At 37.4% G+C, this 18,471-nt stretch overlaps 1 protein-coding gene across 3 annotated transcripts in view; it reads right to left on the bottom strand.

Moving 5' to 3' along the window:
- Nucleotides 1-1,536: 1,536 nt before the first annotated feature.
- CDH9 (cadherin 9) overlaps nt 1,537-18,471 on the bottom strand; it is a 103,143-nt gene continuing 86,208 nt past the window's right edge. For all 3 annotated transcript variants that reach the window (XM_065667559.1, XM_065667561.1, XM_065667560.1), the window contains 4 exons: nt 17,225-17,346; nt 8,085-8,202; nt 7,734-7,985; nt 1,537-2,340 (listed from right to left, as the gene is read on the bottom strand). In XM_065667559.1, coding sequence (XP_065523631.1) covers nt 1,853-2,340; nt 7,734-7,985; nt 8,085-8,202; nt 17,225-17,346 — 980 coding nt within the window. In that variant the 3' untranslated portion in view covers nt 1,537-1,852. The remainder of the gene's footprint in view (nt 2,341-7,733; nt 7,986-8,084; nt 8,203-17,224; nt 17,347-18,471) is intronic.

The raw sequence follows: 18,471 nt of genomic DNA, 5'->3' as shown, positions 1-18,471 counted from the left end.
ATTTTTTGTGTCACTAAAGTTTTTTGCTTGCTATGTAGGCTTGCATATCGAATACACAGCTCACAGTCGGCTGTGTCAGGTGTTTATTTGCAATCCCAATCGCCTCACGTAGTTCAGTGTCAGAAAACTTGCATCATTGGAGAAGGCAGAAGAATGTGGTGGAGGGATGAAATAATAGCAAAGAGATATTTCAGACAAATAATATGAAAGTCAACATTGTAGGAAGGAAAACATTAGGCAGGCACGTGTTCCTATGTCTGGGTGAAGTGACCTTGTGTGTGGCCTCTTTATTATCTTTTTGGTAAGAGATACGTGTCTCAGTGGTCCACATTACATTGCTAATGTGCATCTTTATTTTCTTTCTGAAAAAATCTGAAAAATAACTAAGTAATCTAGCGAAAGACTTAAAACATTATTGTTTTGGAAATCTATATGCACTTGGTTTTCCCTAATGTTGATATTAGAAAAGAAAATGCTATGGATAGTGTACATCCTATATTATTGACAATTTTGATTCTTTTTCATACATTTGAGCTTTAGTTTATTTTGTTCTTTTTTTTTTTTTTAATGCATGTGTAGAAACCATTGCAACTTTTAAAGTTAGGCACGTGGTTTATGTAAATTCCTCCTATCCTGTTCTTTGAAAAAAAATGTGCATTGCATAAAAACTGATCCAGAAAATGGATATTAAACACATATATATACTTGAAGATTGTCATTAAGGCTTTAGAAAATATGCAAATGTATGGACTTTGTTAAAAAAAGAGAACATTGGCATCTTTAACAAAATATTAGTTGGACTTTGTTTTACTGCTTAGCTTACTTTGACTTCAAAAAAAAAGCTATTAGTAACATGTCTGATTTGCCTAATTGCCTCAAAACCCAAAATAAGATTAGAATACAAAAGCCTTCTTTTTGTTATTGATGTTTGTTTAATTATTCCATTAAAATTATTCCAAAATAGCTTTCATATCTACAAGAATAAACAAACCTTCATGGTTCCTTAAATCCTCAGGCATATATCTGTTAAATCCTGTCTCTGGTTACTCCATATAAGAAGGTATTTGGGAGCAAGTTTCACTATGAAACTATATTATTATGCCATGTAGTAATACACATTGAAAGTCATTTATTTATAATCACTTTTTTCAAAATAACTTTTCTTTTTTCTACACTGCATTCCCATTAAAGAGCACTCTCTCCATATTGTTCTTGCGCAGTACATTTCAACCACTAATCCAATATAAGAAGATGCATTAAAAAAATTAATTATTTCACAATATGAAGTTTCATTTGTTCAGAAAGTTTGGATAGTGCCTTATAATTAACAAAGTATGTGAGTATTGTTTTTATAAATACTAATTTATTTAATAAAAATACAAAAATATAAATATACATATATAAAAATATCATAATGAATCAACACACAGACATTCTTTAACTCAATAAATATGGCAGTAAGATTAATATTTTTTAAAGTATACTTTTGAGAATATGTTACAATGCAAGCGCACAATGTCCCAGGTAGTAGGAAAGGTAATGCAAAGCAATTAAAAAAAAAAAAAAATCAAGTTTCCACCTCATTATTAAAGGCACAAAAAGCCTTTTATTATCTTTTCATTGTCAATAAAAACCATTCATCAGAGGTTCCTAGGCAAAGAGGATGAATTACATATTTTTTTAAATCTAAATCTTTCATATTCATTCACGTTGACTTACTGATTAAGCAAACCCTTACTAAGACAACACCTATTTTTTTGTAAATTTTTTATTCCCATGTGAGAGTAGGTCACTTTATCTAGTAACACAGACATGAATTTCATTAACACTGACCAGGTCACAGATTACTTTTTCAGTCTCTATCACTGTCCTCTCCACCATACATATCTGCTAGTTTTTTAAATCGAGGGCCCCAGTCACTGAGGTAATCATAGTCTTGATTGCCCTCCGTAGTAAGTGATTCCAGGGAGCTGAGTGAATTTGCTATGGAATCATTTCCTTCGTAAGCATACGTTGCTAGTGAATCATAAGGAGGGGCAGCTGGGTCTAAATCATTTTCCTTTAACCTTCTGTGAATAAAATCTTGGACATCAATGTTTTCCCAAAGAGGTGCAGTCCGTCTTATCTGAAATATAGTTTCTGGGATAACATCTCTTCTCATCTTACTTTCTTCCCTTGCTTCTGGATTTCTCAGTGTGCCAATGTCAAAAGCCTGGGTGTCTTCTTCCCCACCTCCTTCATCATTGTAGGTAACAATGTTGTCCCGAACATCATCCTTTGAAATGATCAAAGGTTCTTTCTTCCTCTGTCTCTTGAGGGCCGTAAACAAGACAACTAATACTGAAAGGAAACAAAAGATGATTGAAGAAATTAGAAGTAAGAAATTGAAAAAAAAAAAGCAAAATATTTTGCAATAACTGTTGAACTGGAAAAGTTTTAAGCCTGGAATGGGATTTTTACTGTGAAAAAAATAGAGATAGAATCATAGAATCATAGAATAGTTAGGGTTGGAAAGGACGTCAAGATCATCTAGTTCCAACCCCCCTGCTATGGGCAGGGACACCTCACACTAAACCATCTCACCAAAGGCTTCATCCAAACTGGCCTTGAACACTGCCAGGGATGGAGCACTCACAAGCTCCCTGGGCAACCTATTCCAGTGCCTCACCACCCTAACAGGAAAGAATTTCATCTTTATATCCAATCTAAACTTCCCCTGTTTAAGTTTTAACCCATTACCCCTTGTCCTGTCACTACAGCCCCTGATGAAAAGTCCTTCCCCAGCATTCCTATAGGCCCCCTTCACATACTGGAAGGCTGCTATGAGGTCTCCACGCAGCCTTCTCTTCTCCAGGCTGAACAGCCCCAACTTCCTCAGCCTATCTTCATCCAGGAGGTGCTCCAGTCCCCTCATCATCCTCGTGGCCCTCCTCTGCACTTGTTCCAACAGTTCCATGTCCTTTTTATGTTGAGGACACCAGAACTTCACACAATACTCCAGGTGAGGTCTTACAAGAGCAGAGTAGAGGGGCAGGATCACCTCCTTCGACCTGCTGGTCACACTCCTTTTGATGCAGCCCAGGATATGGTTGGCTTTCTGGGCTGCGAGCGCACACTGCCGGCTCATGTTCATTTTCTCATCGACCAGCACCCCCAAGTCCTTCTCCGCAGTGCCGCTCTGAATCTCTTCTTTGCCCAGTCTGTAGCTGTGCCTGGGATTGCTCCGACCCAGGTGTAGGACCTTGCACTTGTTGTGGTTGAACTTCACAAGGTTGGCATCAGCCCACCTCAGAAGCGTGTCAAGGTCCCTCTGGATGGCATCCCTTCCCTCCGGCGTATCAACCGCACCACACAGCTTGGTGTCATCGGCAAACTTGCTGAGGGCGCACTCAATCCCACTGTCCATGTCAGCAATGAAGATGTTAAGCAAGACCGATCCCAACACCGATCCCTGAGGGACACCACTCGTTACCTGTCTCCAGCTGGACATCGAGCCATAAATTACAACTCTTTGTGTGCGGCCATCCAGCCAGTTCTTTATCCACCGAGTGGTCCACCTATCAAATTGATATCTCTCCAATTTAGAGACAAGGATGTTGTGTGGGACAGTGTCGAATCCTTTACACAAGTGCAGGTAGATGACATCAACTGCTTTGCCCTTGTCCATCAGTATCTGTAGCCCCATCATAGAAGGCCACCAAATTGGTCAGGCAGGATTTCCCCTTAGTGATGCCATGCTGGCTGTCACCAAGCACCTTCTTGTTTTTCATGTGCCTTAGCATGCCTTACAGGAGAATCTGCTCCAAGATTTTGCCAGGCACAGAGGTGAGACTGACTGGTCTGTAATTCCCTGGGTCTTCCATTTTCCCTTTCTTGAAAATGTGGGTTACATTTCCCTTTTTCCAGTTGTCGGGAACTTCACCTGACTGCCATGATTTTTCAAATATGATGGCCAGTGGCTTAGCAACTTCATTTGCCAGCTCCTTCAGGACCCGCGGATGGATTCCATCAGGTCCCATGGACTTATGCACGTTCAGATTTTTAAGATGGTCTCGAACCAGGTCCTCTCCTACAGTGGGCCTAGGGTCTTCATTCTCACAGTCCCCACGTCTATGTCTACGTCTACCTTCTAAGAACTGGGTGGTGCAGTCAGAGCCTTTGTCAGTGAAGACCGAGGCAAAGAAGTCATTCAGAACCTCAGCCTTCTCCAAATCCTGTGTAGCCAGTTCTCCCGAGAGCTTCCTCAGGGGGCTTGCGTTGTCCCAAGTCTGCTTTTTGTTTGCTACGTACCTATAGAATCCCTTCCTGTTATCCTTAACATCCCTGGCCAAGTTTAATTCTAACTGGGCCTTAGCCTTCCTAACCTGGTCCCTAGCTTCCCGGACAACATCCCTGTACTCTTCTCAGGCCGCCTGTCCTTGCTTCCACTTTTCATAAGCCCCTTTTTTCATTTGAATTTTCCTCAGCAGCAACTTATCGATCCAAGGAGGTCTCCTGGCCCTCCTTCTGCATTTCCTTCTAGCTGGGATGCGACACTCCTGAGCTTGCAGTAGGTGATCCTTGAATATCAACCAAGAGTCTTGGGCCCCCCCGTCCTCCAGGGCTATATCCCATGGAACCTTACTAAGCAGGTTCCTGCAGAGGCCAAAGTCTGCTCTTTTGAAGTCCAGCGCAGTGAGCTTGCTGCAAGCTCTTCTCACTGTCCTGATGATCTCAAACTCGACCCTCTCGTGATTGCTGCATTCAAGGCTGCCCTGGAGCATCACATTCTCAATGAGCCCTTCCCTGTGGGCGAGCACAAGGTCAGGCATGGCACCTCTCCTTGTCGGCTCCTCTATTACTTGCAGAAGGAAGTTGTCTTCCACACAATCGAGGAACCTCCTGGATTGCTTGTGCCGGGCGGTACCGTCGTTCCAACAGTTGTCAGGGTGGTTGAAGTCCCCCACGAGAACAAGAGCCTGTGAGAATGAGGCTTTTCCTCTCTGTCTATAGAGTGCTTCATTTACAGGTTCTCCTTGTTCAGACGGTCTGTATCAGATCTCCACAGTAATATCTCCCATAGCTGTTTTCCCTTTAACCCTGACCCACAAACTCTCTGTTAAAGATAAAAGCTTGTTAGAGATAAAAAAATCTCGTTAGAGATAAAAGCTATCTCCAAGTTTAAGCTGATACGGAACAAATATTAATGATTTTATAGCAGTCAAAAACTTATGTTTCTTAAAACTATGGGAGCAATTATTAAAATATCTATTTGAAATATATGTATGCTTAAGATGAAGTTGAAAAGCAGATGATGTCTTAAAATATATCATCTTACTAGAGTCTGACTTTGATTTTATTTTTGTGAAGTACCACCTTCCCGGCAGTCACTAAGGGTGATTTCATCAAGTGTAGTTGAATCCTTGTCAAAAGTAATTCACAATCTTGAAAGCTAGTAATTTAGGTATCCCTAAGTGCCAAGCCACTTCTGACATATAAGAACCCAAAGACCTTCAGCTATCAATATTATTGACAAAACTATTTTTGGCTTCAGTGACTGCAAGAATTGAAATCCAGCCTTTGATACTAAATATTTCTTTTTTAAAACACGATCCCCCTAGTTTAAGAAATGTTAGTTGAATAACTCTTACTTCTGGGGAGGTAAGGATTGACACAGAAGTGAACTTCTACAGAGGGAGATGAAATACTGAGGTTTAGGTTTGTAAATAAATGCTGGTGTCTAAACGCTATTATTTCAGTAGGAATTCAATGCTTGAATACATTGAAAAATCTGTCCGTAGCCCCAGCAGCTGGAGTAAATAGGAGAGGCCAACAAGATCATCTGCAAGTGAGACACAGCAGTGCTGAGCACTTTTATTGAGTCTTAGGAGGCAAAGTTTTTATTCTGATTGATGTGAGTACTGTCAAATAAAAGGGAAGATTGCACATGCTGAGGGTAGGGAGGGGGTATTTCAGATCTTCCACATTCCATGGCACAATCCTGTGAATTTAAAAGCTCATCTGTTTTACTTGCAGGTTTTGTATCTGTACAGGAGCCATTCTTTTCAAGTTTTCTTGATGCTAGAGATATAATAGCCCACTTACATATGTTGCTTCATATACAACAATAGGCTAGATCACTGAAAGATTAAGAAGTGTCTTTCATAGTCAGGTATTTAAATATGTCTCTCCTGCTTCAGGCATGTTGACACTAGTCTCCTATTCTAACACCCTACATCTTCTTGAACAACTAAATAAGGTGTCAAGAATCACACCAGCAGTAGACTAACAATTTTGTTTAGGTGCTCTTCACTCTTATGCTACTCTGGCTTCAGCTGTATCTGTACTCTAGTACAGATACAGCTGTACTAGCTGTATCTGTACTCTAGTACAGATAGGACTGTAAAGACTAAGTACAGTGGGGTCTGTTCAAAGAGACACAAAGTGGTCACACTTGTTTTGCACAGGGCACAGCACTGGTCCCTGAGCCTGTTCTCAGTCTCATGCGCTATCATGATCCTAAGGCACACTTTGAGTTTTGTTTTCAGTTCAATGTTTCTGTGCTGAAGCATTGCAGCCCATCAGAGTGATATCTTCCTAGTGAGTGAGTAAAGCTATGTGTTTCATGGTACACATTTCATGGTCTATGTTGAGACATGAAAGACGGCTCTGAAGACTAGGAGCCTGCTGACATGGTGTTAAGAACTATGCAAGGTGTAGAGCCAGATCTGGCAGAGTCTGAAACATAATTGCTTGCTGGAAGAAGTACCTTTCAAATTCTGCTGCTCAGACTATGGCTGAGCAAAGTCCAGTATGTTTAAGCAGTTTGTCAGAGATAAGTAGCCTTGCTTCCCTATCCTCAGCAGTACAAGTGTAGTTCCTACACATTATCTTCCTCCTACCATCCTCTGTTGTCTCCTGAATATTTACCAGAGGCAGTTTGAATCCAGTCTAAAAGCTGAAAAAAAATGATTGCCTTAGAATTATATGAACTTACACCTGCAATCTTGTCACTGCCCTTGTGGCAATCTGTTTTTGCTAGGATAGGTGGAAAGGGAAGGAGGTTTTCCACAGGTTTTGACTGGAATGTAGAGATGATGGAACTTTTAAGGTGGCAATTCTCTTGTAAGCAAAACATGCAAGTTGCAGGTTTTATGTTCTTACACCAGGTTATGAGCTAACATTTATTCTAGTTTCTTCATATATCACCTCATGTCTCCCACCACACATCTAACTTCTGTGCTCACACTTTATTTAATCAGCTGCTCTCTCTACCACTTGCAAGAAATTGAAGATTTCTCTTCTATACTTTTGAGCTATTTCCTGAGTATGAAAATTACAAATAATTAATGATTAAATAGCTAGTATAATTGATATTTTTTTAATCACTGAGAAACTTGTCACTCAGCTACAGGAGTTTGATTTTAAAGTCCTGTGTCTAAATTAAGCTCCGTTTATAATGTAAAATATTACCCAAATAAGCATACTCTAAAACTGACCCTAGATTTTCAAATTTATTTCATTTAAATGAGATTAATATTCTCATTATTTTTGCAAATTCTTCTGAATAGTAATGATGACAAATGGTCCATAGTAGCTCCCTCACCTCTCTTCCAGCTTCTTTGCCATCGTGGGAAGCAGTTGAAAAAATATTGTTCTGCAGGGTCATGTGAGCAAGAAGTTAAAGAATGTCAGTGGTCTAGGACTGACGAGACCTTTGCTTAGTCAATTAAACATCTTGTCACAATACTTACCTAGCAGGATAATGATGCAGAGGAGAATGGCAACCAGTGCCCCTGTGCTGAGTCCAGCAGGGAAGAGCAAGGCCTCAGCATTGCAGGACTGCATGTTTCCCCGGCTGTCACAGGCACACACTCGAATGGTCAGTGTGCCTGTGCTGCTCTGGATTGGGTAGTCATTGTCAAATATTATGATTGGCAGGAGATAGGTACTCATCTTACTACGGCTGTATCCATTTCTTCTAGTCATAATACCTGCTGTGTTATCTAGAACAGAAAAGTAGAAATCAGTAAATGTTGCTTGATGAAGTATTATGTGGTATTAAGGCTGGGGCAAGGAGGAGGATGGTACTGATGAGCAGTTACCTTTGTTGTCTACAATGGAGAAGTTTGGTTGAACAGCAAATTCTGGCACCAACTCAAAGAAAAATCTATGTCCTCGAGGGGGGTCATCTTTGTCAACTGCACTCACAGTTTGTATTAGCTATAAAGAAAACAATATTTCATGCTATTTTAGAAATCTAGCATTTGGAATAAGATCTCTGCTTTTCATGTCCAGTAAAAATCCAGTGAAGCTCTGTCTGAAGACACAAACTGATATCCTAAGCCAAATTTATGCCACATAAACACAGCAGAGGTTACAGTAAGCAAATTGTTGGTTAATTGTTTAAACACATAAAGGAGGATGAAAAAGGTACCAGTTTCACTGCAAGACAGCGCTGTACTTTGATTTTTACTCAGTATATTGCAGTGATACAGAAACAATTGCCCTTGTGAATAAGCCATAAACCTCCTGTGGCTTCATGTAGCAATGGCACAGAACAGTGTATAAACCAGTTGTTAAGTCTGCCTAATTCCCAGTCTACCTCATCTGCTCTTGGCAATAAATTAGAGTACTGCACTGGCAGGATGCTTGGTTCTCCTGAGGTAATAAAAAGAGATGCCTTACTCCCTCCTAAATTGAAACCTCTGGCTGTGGAGCTTTATAGCTGCCCTAACAAGGCCACTCATCCGGGAATGAGTGATAATGATACCATCATAAGGTCAGAGTAGAGTGGACTAAAAAAAAGAGGCTTCAGCAGTATTTCTGGATTACACAGGTTTTCCTGCTTCATCAAAACATGTGTAGAGGTATGTACTCGTGTATATATAGACACACATACATGGTAGCAATTTGACTTAGTGAGGCTATGAAAAACAACTGCAGAACTGAGAAGAGAAATATCTAGGAATAGCTGTAACTGCTGAAACGACTCGCAGCAGATAACACCATACCAGATTGCATGTAGTAACTCCAGTGAGACATATAAATGACTGCTATGTCCTTTGCACTCCTTAGTGGGTATTGCACTGGAGAGTGACCACACTCCACCTTGACTTACAAGGACGTGTTTGCATTCAATCACAATATGACAAGTGCTGGTGGCATAAGAATGGGAATAAGCTTCAGCTGAGGATGCTGCAACTCAGTACAGCTGAGTTCCTATGACACCTAAATTTTAAGGAAAAAGATCTCAGCAGACTTATTTCTTTCAAAGCCATGTGAAAGTCAATGCCTGTCTTGAGTTTTTGAGTGTTTCCTGTATGTAGGGTGCCTTGAAATCCCACAGACATCAAAGCTACTTGTTATAAATGACTTTAAGCTTTGTTTTTCTGATATTTCTAGGGGAAGTGCAGCATGGCTTCTTCAAGAAATGCAATAATTGACAATACAATTTTTAAGCTCTGCAGCAATCACGTAAAGAATGGCTTTTTCTTATGTACTTTCTCTGAGCATCAGCTTGAGTGGGATTTGAAGATACAGTTAAATTTTGGAGGGTGTCCAGCATCTCTCAGGATGAAATTCTGTATTGGAGAAACATAGTTACAGGACTACCAAATATATGGAAGTGTTTTTTCTTACTGTTTCGTTCAGAACACTGCTGCTGCTAATCCTGTACTGCACAATGAGCATTTGGCCCTCTTTTTTTCTGGTTAATTTCAGAATACTTTTATTAAAGCTAATAATATCAAGTTGTTATTAAAAAAATGGAGGCATATTAAGGACTTGAAGGGTAATTTGTGAATATCAGCCATGTACAAGAAGATGTGACTGTACTGAAGGCAGGATTAAGAAGTTTTTCTAAATATGATTAGAAATATTAGGCATAATATCTACATATGAAGGTCTCTTCATTTTTCAAAGCATTTGATGATCATTGCTCTTTAGATTTATTTTACATATTTTAAATTTTTATTTGTTTCCCAAGATTAGCCAAATCGCTGTTTATGGCAAAGTGGACTTTTCAGTATATATGACATTTTCCCCAATGTCTTATAGCATTTGTCTTTGCTGTAATCTGCCTCTGAGAGTAGCAATACAGAGAGCAAGACCAGGATGGTGCTTGATTTCGGTTTTGCATTGCTTAATGAAAAATATAATATTGCTACCAAAAAAAAAAAATTAAAAAAAAAAAATAAAATCTGATAGGACTAAAATACCAAATTTAAATGAGAAAATTTTTCTCTCACATTTTTACATATTAGAAAAAGCAAAAAAATTGTTAAAGTGTCAGAGAGGTAAAATGAGTGACAATGTTTGAGCAATTACTTGCTGAAAAACTCAAGGAGAAAACATCCTTATATCATAGCTACCAGAAATAGCAGTTGTGTATCTTAGGGCTTTTTGAGATGTAATCAATGGGATGTTTGTTGGATTGGCATTTGATTCCCTTTATGTGCTACTCACATGGAGAAGAATTACAAGAGGCATAAACAAAATCTAATTACATTGAAAATTTACTGAAGAAGAAGGAAAGAAACAACCAACCAAACAAAACCCTCAAACTTTTTACCTGCTCTAACTATTGGCTGCAAAAATTGAAAACCAGCTGTTCTTCCACAAGGAAAGATGGGAGAATAGAAGAGCAATAAGAAAATGATTGCAGGTGATTTTTTCCAAATGATGAATAGGTAAAAGGAAATTAAAAATGTTACCTAATTAAGGATTTTTTTTTTTTCGCTTATGCAGCTGTAAATAAAAAAGAATGATGTTAAGGACAGCCACTGCAGAAATGAAAGAGACGTAGCTATTCTTAAGTATTACAGTTATATGAAAAAAAAGAAATAGCACTGTTTAATGTACATTTTGTATTTTCACATTGGAAATATATTCTTCCTTCTTGAATCAGTAATGGACATTGAGTTATGATCCCTTTTCACCAGGAGTTCAGAGAAATATCTCTGACACTGTAAAATTTATAAGGGAAGAGTTATGTCAGGAAATTGCCTTTTACTCAAGTATGTTTAAAGCATATCAGGTTTAGAGAAGATTAAAAAAAAAATCCCAATTTTTTCTCTTTCTTCCATAGTTTCCCATGTGAATGAGCACAATTTGGGAGATGTAGTATTATTGTCATTATTTTAAGGGTTGTGCACTTCACATGTGCAGTAACAGTCTCTTAGCTGAGTAGATCTTATTGAGAAAGTTCAAGTTATTAGGGGTAATTTGTTTTTGAGGGTACTGAAAATTTAAACTTAGGTATTTACATAGAGTTTTCTCTTTTGCACTCAGGACAAACTGGTTGCAACAGCTCTACAATGTAAGATGAGTTGCTAATGAAGAATTACTCCCACAGGAAAAATTTCTTGAAGAATTTCATTCATGATCAAGCCAGAGATCCTGTTAAGGGGGTTGGACCTAGTTTCCATTGGCATAATTTTGTCAAATATGGAAATAGTTTAATTATATACTGGTTTGGGGGTGTGCGAGTGGTGTTTGTTTTCCAGCTTTTGGTGGATTGGTTGTTTTTTCTCCTGCGTACTGTATTTTTAAGGCTATGACTTACACCACAGACAAAACTGTGATTGTAGCTTATATTCAGGCTACGTTTTAGTTATTCATACTCATCTTTGAAAAAATTATTGGGGATGACTAAATTGCCCAGTAACAGATTCCTTACACATATCTGGTACATCCCTAGACGAAGCCTGCTCTCCAGTATTCTTTAAGCTGTTTTAAAGACAGAAAGGAAGTAAAAGTTAGGTGGGGGCATTCTGAAATAACAAGGGTCCCTGTGCACTTCAGGGCATGCCTTTATTGTTTCTGAGGTTGCATTTGTGGACACAGTGAATTACACAAGCAGGAGACTTGGGTTGGGCTCAACCTTGGGACTGCCTCTAAAAGAAATACAGGAAACATTGAAGTAAACATTAAGCTAGTAGTGCATCTTTTAACAGTATAGTGGTCAGCATCAGCTAGCCACTTCTAAGATGGGCTTTTCAGGCTGTGCTAGCTTGGCATGTCATGTGAATAAACTACAGTTGCACATTGGATTCAGGGTACACAATTTAAAAATGCAGCAACATGCTTCGGACAGATGCTTGAAAGGGCCATTGGAGAAAGCTGAACAAGATGAGGTCTATGGGTGGACAGATGTATTTTCTGATTGAAAATTCCTACTAATAAAACAAGATTTGAGACAAATACAATGTATGTCATGTAATCTGCTGCTGCTTCTTTTTGAAACAGCAGCATATCAGTGGTTGCTGTCATATTTTTAAACTTTTTTTTTTTTTTCAAAATTCTTTCTTTTAAAATTCACTATAAATAAGACAATAAGAAATAATGTCACTTTCATGGGAATTTAAAGATGGTCTGTTTCTGTAGACAATGCCTTTCTGAAGTTTTAAAAGAATGTAAATGTCATATAACATGAAAATCAGATTTCCAGTCTCAGAGAAGTAAGACCACTGGAGACGTATGTTGTTAAACTACTGAATTTTGTTGTTTCTTGAAAATTATTATAGATATGCAGAGGAGTAGACCCTCAATCCACTTGAATCAGTTGGGCTTTTGTTCTTGTTATATTATGCTCTTAGTTAAACCTAGATATTGTACAACAGAGAAATTCTCAAATGTCATTTATCTACTTTCAGCTGCTTCTGAGATAAACCTTAAAAAATATCACTAGACACTGGAGAGAAGAATATTTGGGATATTTTGCTGTTTGGTTTTATTTGGCACTTTTTTTCAGAAGTGGTATAAGAGAGGGCAGAACAAATCCCAGATCTCAAAGCACTGTCTTTGTCATTTTTTAAATTTATTGAACTTGCTTTGTGCTACAAATATATCTCAAGGAATCTGAAAAGACCTCACTGCTTTGTCTGCAATAAGCTGTGACAAAACCACATTGTGAGAAAGACCGTGCTTTTGCCAAGCATCAGAACATTGTAGTGTGGAAATGCTTTGAGGGAGCGGTTAAAGAGCAAATTTGTGTTTATCCTAACCTTTCTTGCTCTTAACTCTTTTCTTGCCTGTATGATCTGTTAGGGCAAATCTCTCACTGATCTTGAATGTATTAATAACACAGCACAGTGCAAGTGGGTGGGATAAAGATTTTTGTAGAATTTGAAGTGGCTACATTACCTTATTAGTAAAGTAATAATGTTACTCAAGTGTCCCCTCATAGAAGTGTTTCAAAACCAATCCAGTTGTCAGTGGATGCCCATATTGTCATTTTGTGGCTTGAGTATCACACGTGTTAAGGCACAATTTTAGCATATACAACTGTATAGTGCTAACTGCAGAAAACAGTCTCCATCACACGTGTGTAAGCTTGAATAAACATTTAATCTTGATGTTGTATGTCTTAAGAAATGTTCTAAAATGTCTGCCACTTAATAAAGCTTCATGTTTCGTAATGCAAAACAGTTTAGTCTTCAAGTCTTGGCTTTGTTCCACAAATATGTTGGCAGTGCTAAAGCAGAACTGAATGCTTAACCAGAAGCTGGAAAATTCTTCTTTGAACTCCAGTTCTTACTTCAAAAGACTTAGCATGGGTCTCTCACTAAATGAAGCCAATAGGTGTCTAGCTAGAGAAGGCAGCTGCTACAATGGAGCAACAACTCATAACTGATAATTAGCAAAGGCCATGTGAAAAATGTGATCTCCTTCTGCTCCGTCTGAAAAAAAGAGGGAGTATGAAGACTAATGAAAAGAAAAATCTGCCAGCTTTCTGAGGAGAAAGCAAACTCTCTCCCTGTTCTGATGTCTGAGAGCCCCTGTACAGCATGAAAATATAGTGTCAGAGCAAAAGAAGTGACACAGGTTGTTTTCTTAAATATTATTACTGACGGGTGTTGAAATTAGCTAAATTGTTACTAGCAATTTGTTCAGTTCAATCAGTCTCCTTTTCAAGTAAATCTTCCCGGTTTCCATGGAGAGGACTCATCCTCTAATCCAGCAAAAAAGACTCAATTAATTCCCTGACAAGAGCACGAGAGAACTTGTATCAGAGCCTTCACCACAACAGTCCCTGGGGTTCTAGCACACCATCAAAGGATTAGGGATTTCTAAACTGTTTGAAAGGAAGGCTGCAGCATACTTCTCTTTAGCCTGTGTATTAGCCATGACTTGATTGGTGACAAATCTCTTCCAGCCTAATGAATGTAGTAATTTATGCACCTCTAGTGACAATGTTTCTCCCTAGTCATAACATTGTCGTTTGGAGACAAAAGAGTAACAGGGAAGAGGAGAGAACCCAGAATGTTTTCTTTCCTCTGACCTTCCTAAAGCTACCTGAAAAACAACAAATGCAGCCTCTACTATCAGCTGATGTTGAGAATGAGTAATGCCACTTTACGGCAGAGAGCAATATTTGATCATTTTGACTGATTACTCTTGCACCTGAGATTTAGAGAGTGGTGTGATTAATAGCTGGGCCTGATTTAAAAAAAGAAATTTGAAAAATTAGCTAAATGCATTTATCTTTTCAGTCTGGTTTGCCTGCTATGGGCACCAGAGGAAGAAGCACTACTATTATGTGTGAAGATACAATAATGATTCTAATAAGACAGCTGTTTTAGATGATTGTTAAAATAAGGAGGAGGAGTACTAAATGGACATGGCATGATCGTCTATCTTTATTGTATTCTAGGGGGACTGCTAAACATGAGTGATATGGGCAGCCTGGGACTTAGCATCCTTGGCCAAATTAATCAAGTTTGTATGTCTATATTCATCGCAATTTTTAGACACCAAAATGAAAGTAGTCTTGCATACAAAAGGTAATTCATTTTCTGAAATACTAAGTCAACTGTATCTAAATATCCAGATTGAACTCAGATGCCTGTCTTAAGGAATCCAACTGTCAAGAGATAGAACAGTCTGGATGTCTCATTCTTCAGCTACACATTTTGTACACTCTCTTTGTAGTATTTTTGTGATTTTTTTTTCAATTAAAGATAATAATTCCTGAAATTACATTAGTATGCTAGATATAAAGGAGTTCTAAATGTCAATATGCCTACTTAATGGGCATCTGTCACCTCAGTTGTTAGGAAAGCACAGAATTTACCAGAAAGGTAAATGAAATTTTATACATTAATAGATGTTTCATCAAGTATGCTAGACTAGATGGAAACTTGGTTAAGGAAATTGACAAGCAGTATGCCTGGATTGAACTTAGTTTAAATATATGACAAAACCTGTGTTTGCTGGTTGATAAAATTGCACATGATTAATTTCAATGAAATTTTCATTTATGAGCTTTATAACCTTTCTTGCTGCTATGCATTTAAAGTATATGTCTCACCTTTTTATCAGTTATTATACTGAAATTTTAAGATTTATTTGTCTGAATTTCATCTTGTTCAAAGCAATTTTTTTATATTTTTTTTAACAGGTAGAATTTGGTTGATATGTCAGCTGTTTTAAATTAATGGCTAGAATTATCTGAATGTATTCCACCTGGAAAAACAGCTTATAAATCATAAAACAAAACTATGACGGTACAATAAATGGAAATTCAAGAAAATCTTTCTCATTCTATAAGGCTTGAACTGTATTCCTATGTGACAATTTATGTCACTGGTTAAGACACCATAAACCTTAGTTATTTTGCAAAGTGTTGTTAATTTTTCAGATAATTCTTTCTACTGTTTTAATTCATCAGTGCCTTTGATATGCATATCCTCTCTCTCCTGACTCTATTTATGTCATTTGCATAAAAATTTGTAAGATTTTATTGAAAAATTCATTAAAAGAAGGGTCAAGTACCTCTCCAAAGCCAAGTGATTTCATTCATAGTATCCTCTGTCTTTCTAACCTACTTACCTAAATTCCAGTATTAGGTGCAATGAACAAAAAATAAGTAGAATTGAATGCAACTTTAACAATCCACTCTGTCCTCTTTTTCTCCCTTTTTTGGTCTCTGTCTCTCTCTCTTTCTTTTTTTCTTTTTAAGTTAAACCATTCCTAAGACATAATTTGAATTGGTACTGGGAAATGTCCTTTTCTTGCTCTGTCTAGAGTTCTCATCTCATACACCATCTATGCTACTTTTAGTGCAGCCCCCTGACTATGTTGAATACAACACTGGACAGCAACTAAAGTAAATGATGAGCATGCTTCCTGAGGGGTATCCATATGCCCCAGGCCTGTAAAGTTTTGAGTGTTGTATGGTCACTATGCTATAAGGATAAAGGAGCCATTCCATATACTTTCAGTGACATCAGTTGGATGATGTCAGCATAAAAACAATGATGCACAAGGACAGACCTAAGATGAGTTCAGGGCACCACCCTGGCCTTTCCCCACTATAATAGGAGCCCACTCTGATTTGTGCTAGTGCAAATAATGATCCCAAGACTTTCCTTCTACTAAAAAATGCATCTATCAAGAGTCTATGGACTTTGGCCCATGCTTAAAAGACAACCTTGAGGTACCCAATCTCCTATTATATCCAGTTCTTTGGTAAATACAGAACTAAAAATCAGCAAAACTTACATCCTTCTTCACAGGATTTAAAAAGGAAAGGCTGACTGGCTTTAGCATACATAGGTGTTAGTTGTAATGGCAGTAATATTAAAAGATTGATGTAATATCCTGGCTCTTTGTTCTGTTGATCTGCCTCCTTTCTCAGTTCAAAATTATCACTTTAATTTCGCTACAATACTTGTTATTGTCTTTTTAGATTATGCTGAGATAGATAGTTTAGAAAAGGATATACATGAACTTTGCCCAAATTCAACCCAATTCCAAACTGAAGTTAAACTTACAATGAAAAGAGTTACATTATTTTTCATTTTTGTAGAATGTAAAAGTTTATTTTTCACATCTTTACTGAAGCATAATAAAAGATATTCCTGCTTTGTGTACTTGAAGGTGTGGTTACATTAACTAAGGTTTTGGAAAAAAAAATCCGGAAATAAATGTAATCATCAAACAGTATAAGGGTTTTTGTAGCATTATGCATAAATAGTTCTGAAAAATATTTTTTGATATTAGGAATGAAAAACCCTTAAAGTACAATTTCAAATTATATGCTATGTTATTATACTAGGGTAAAATACTGCATCTTTTATCTCCTACTTTTTTGAATCAACTGGTAGCTTGTGTAGAATGTAGGGAATGAAGAGGCTGGGTTGCTTTGCAGTTGTTCGAATTAAGATATGTCGAAGTCTTCATGATGGAGTTCCAGGATAGTTTCATTACAAGTTCTTTAGTAACATAAGTATTTGTTTACCTGTCCTGCTTTTGCATTTTCACAAACAAATGTTTCGTAGTATTTGGAAAACTCTGGTGCATGATCATTTATGTCTAAAATCCGGATGAAGACAGGTATCTGGCTACTTTGTTTAGGATTATCTGAAACAAGAAAATTATTTATATTACAATAGAAAGCTTTACAGTCTATGCCTATGAAAAGACCTGAAATTGTCCAATAATTTATTTCCAATAGACATTATGTTTTATTTTGATTATACTAAACCAATTATATTTCATGTTCTGCTGACATACATTCCATATGCATAAAAGTACTATTTATATTTGAAAGAAAATATTCTATTTTAGTATACATATTTTGAAATAATATGAAGTATATAAATTGATTTATACTAAAAACAGGTCACTGAGTTATTATTGACTTGTATTCCATACATCAGTAAATTATTCATTGGGAAAGCTGTTTCCTGACAGCAAGCTGTCAAGAACATTAACTTGCTCAAGTCAGTAAAGCAGTTAAACAGTGTCAGTCAACAACAACACACAAAAGACCTCAAAACCAGAAAACCAAATTTGTCCTTTCTAACCAAGATGTAAAAAACCCCTCAAAACCGAAAAAAAGGAGATATGTAGATGTTATCATCCACTGTTTTTTGTAACTTGATATCCAAGGGCAAGCTCTCACTGGAGATGAATCTCACAGTACATACATCAAAAATGGAGACCATATTTGACCAAACAATAAAAAAGTATTTATGAGGGTGAGCATCAGTCTTTCTGAAAATGGAGATATAATTAATCTCTCCATATTAGCTGAGTCCTGGGCTGTTAAGCACATAAACTCCTAGGGAATCTATAGGGAGAATGAAAGAAGGAAGAACAGTTGTTTGCTAAAATCAGTGGGTTTTTTTTCCCCTCTGATGACTCTTATCATTTGGCAGGGAAAAAAAAAAAAAAAAAAAAAAAAAGGCATCCTATTTTTTAAAAGGGTCCAACTGAACAGTAAAGAATCCAGATGAAATACTAAGGGCCAGGGTTTGCTTCAGACTTGGAGGAGAAAGAATTTCTTCTAGTCCTGGCTTCAAATTAAGCCATTTTCTGAGATAAGTTTAAGCAATTGAGGTAAAGCATAAATTCTTCCCATGTTTAAAGTGCTAATTCTGAAAATGTGAAACCAAATTATTGATGGGAATTCTCAGGGAACCAGTTATATACTAATATATACCATACATGTTTTTGTTGAGCCCAAGAACACCTAATTGTCTT

Source organism: Lathamus discolor, chromosome 2 (assembly GCF_037157495.1).
Source record: "Lathamus discolor isolate bLatDis1 chromosome 2, bLatDis1.hap1, whole genome shotgun sequence".
Classification (NCBI taxonomy): Eukaryota; Metazoa; Chordata; class Aves; order Psittaciformes; family Psittacidae; genus Lathamus; species Lathamus discolor.
This window is presented reverse-complemented; position numbering and strand designations above follow the sequence as displayed.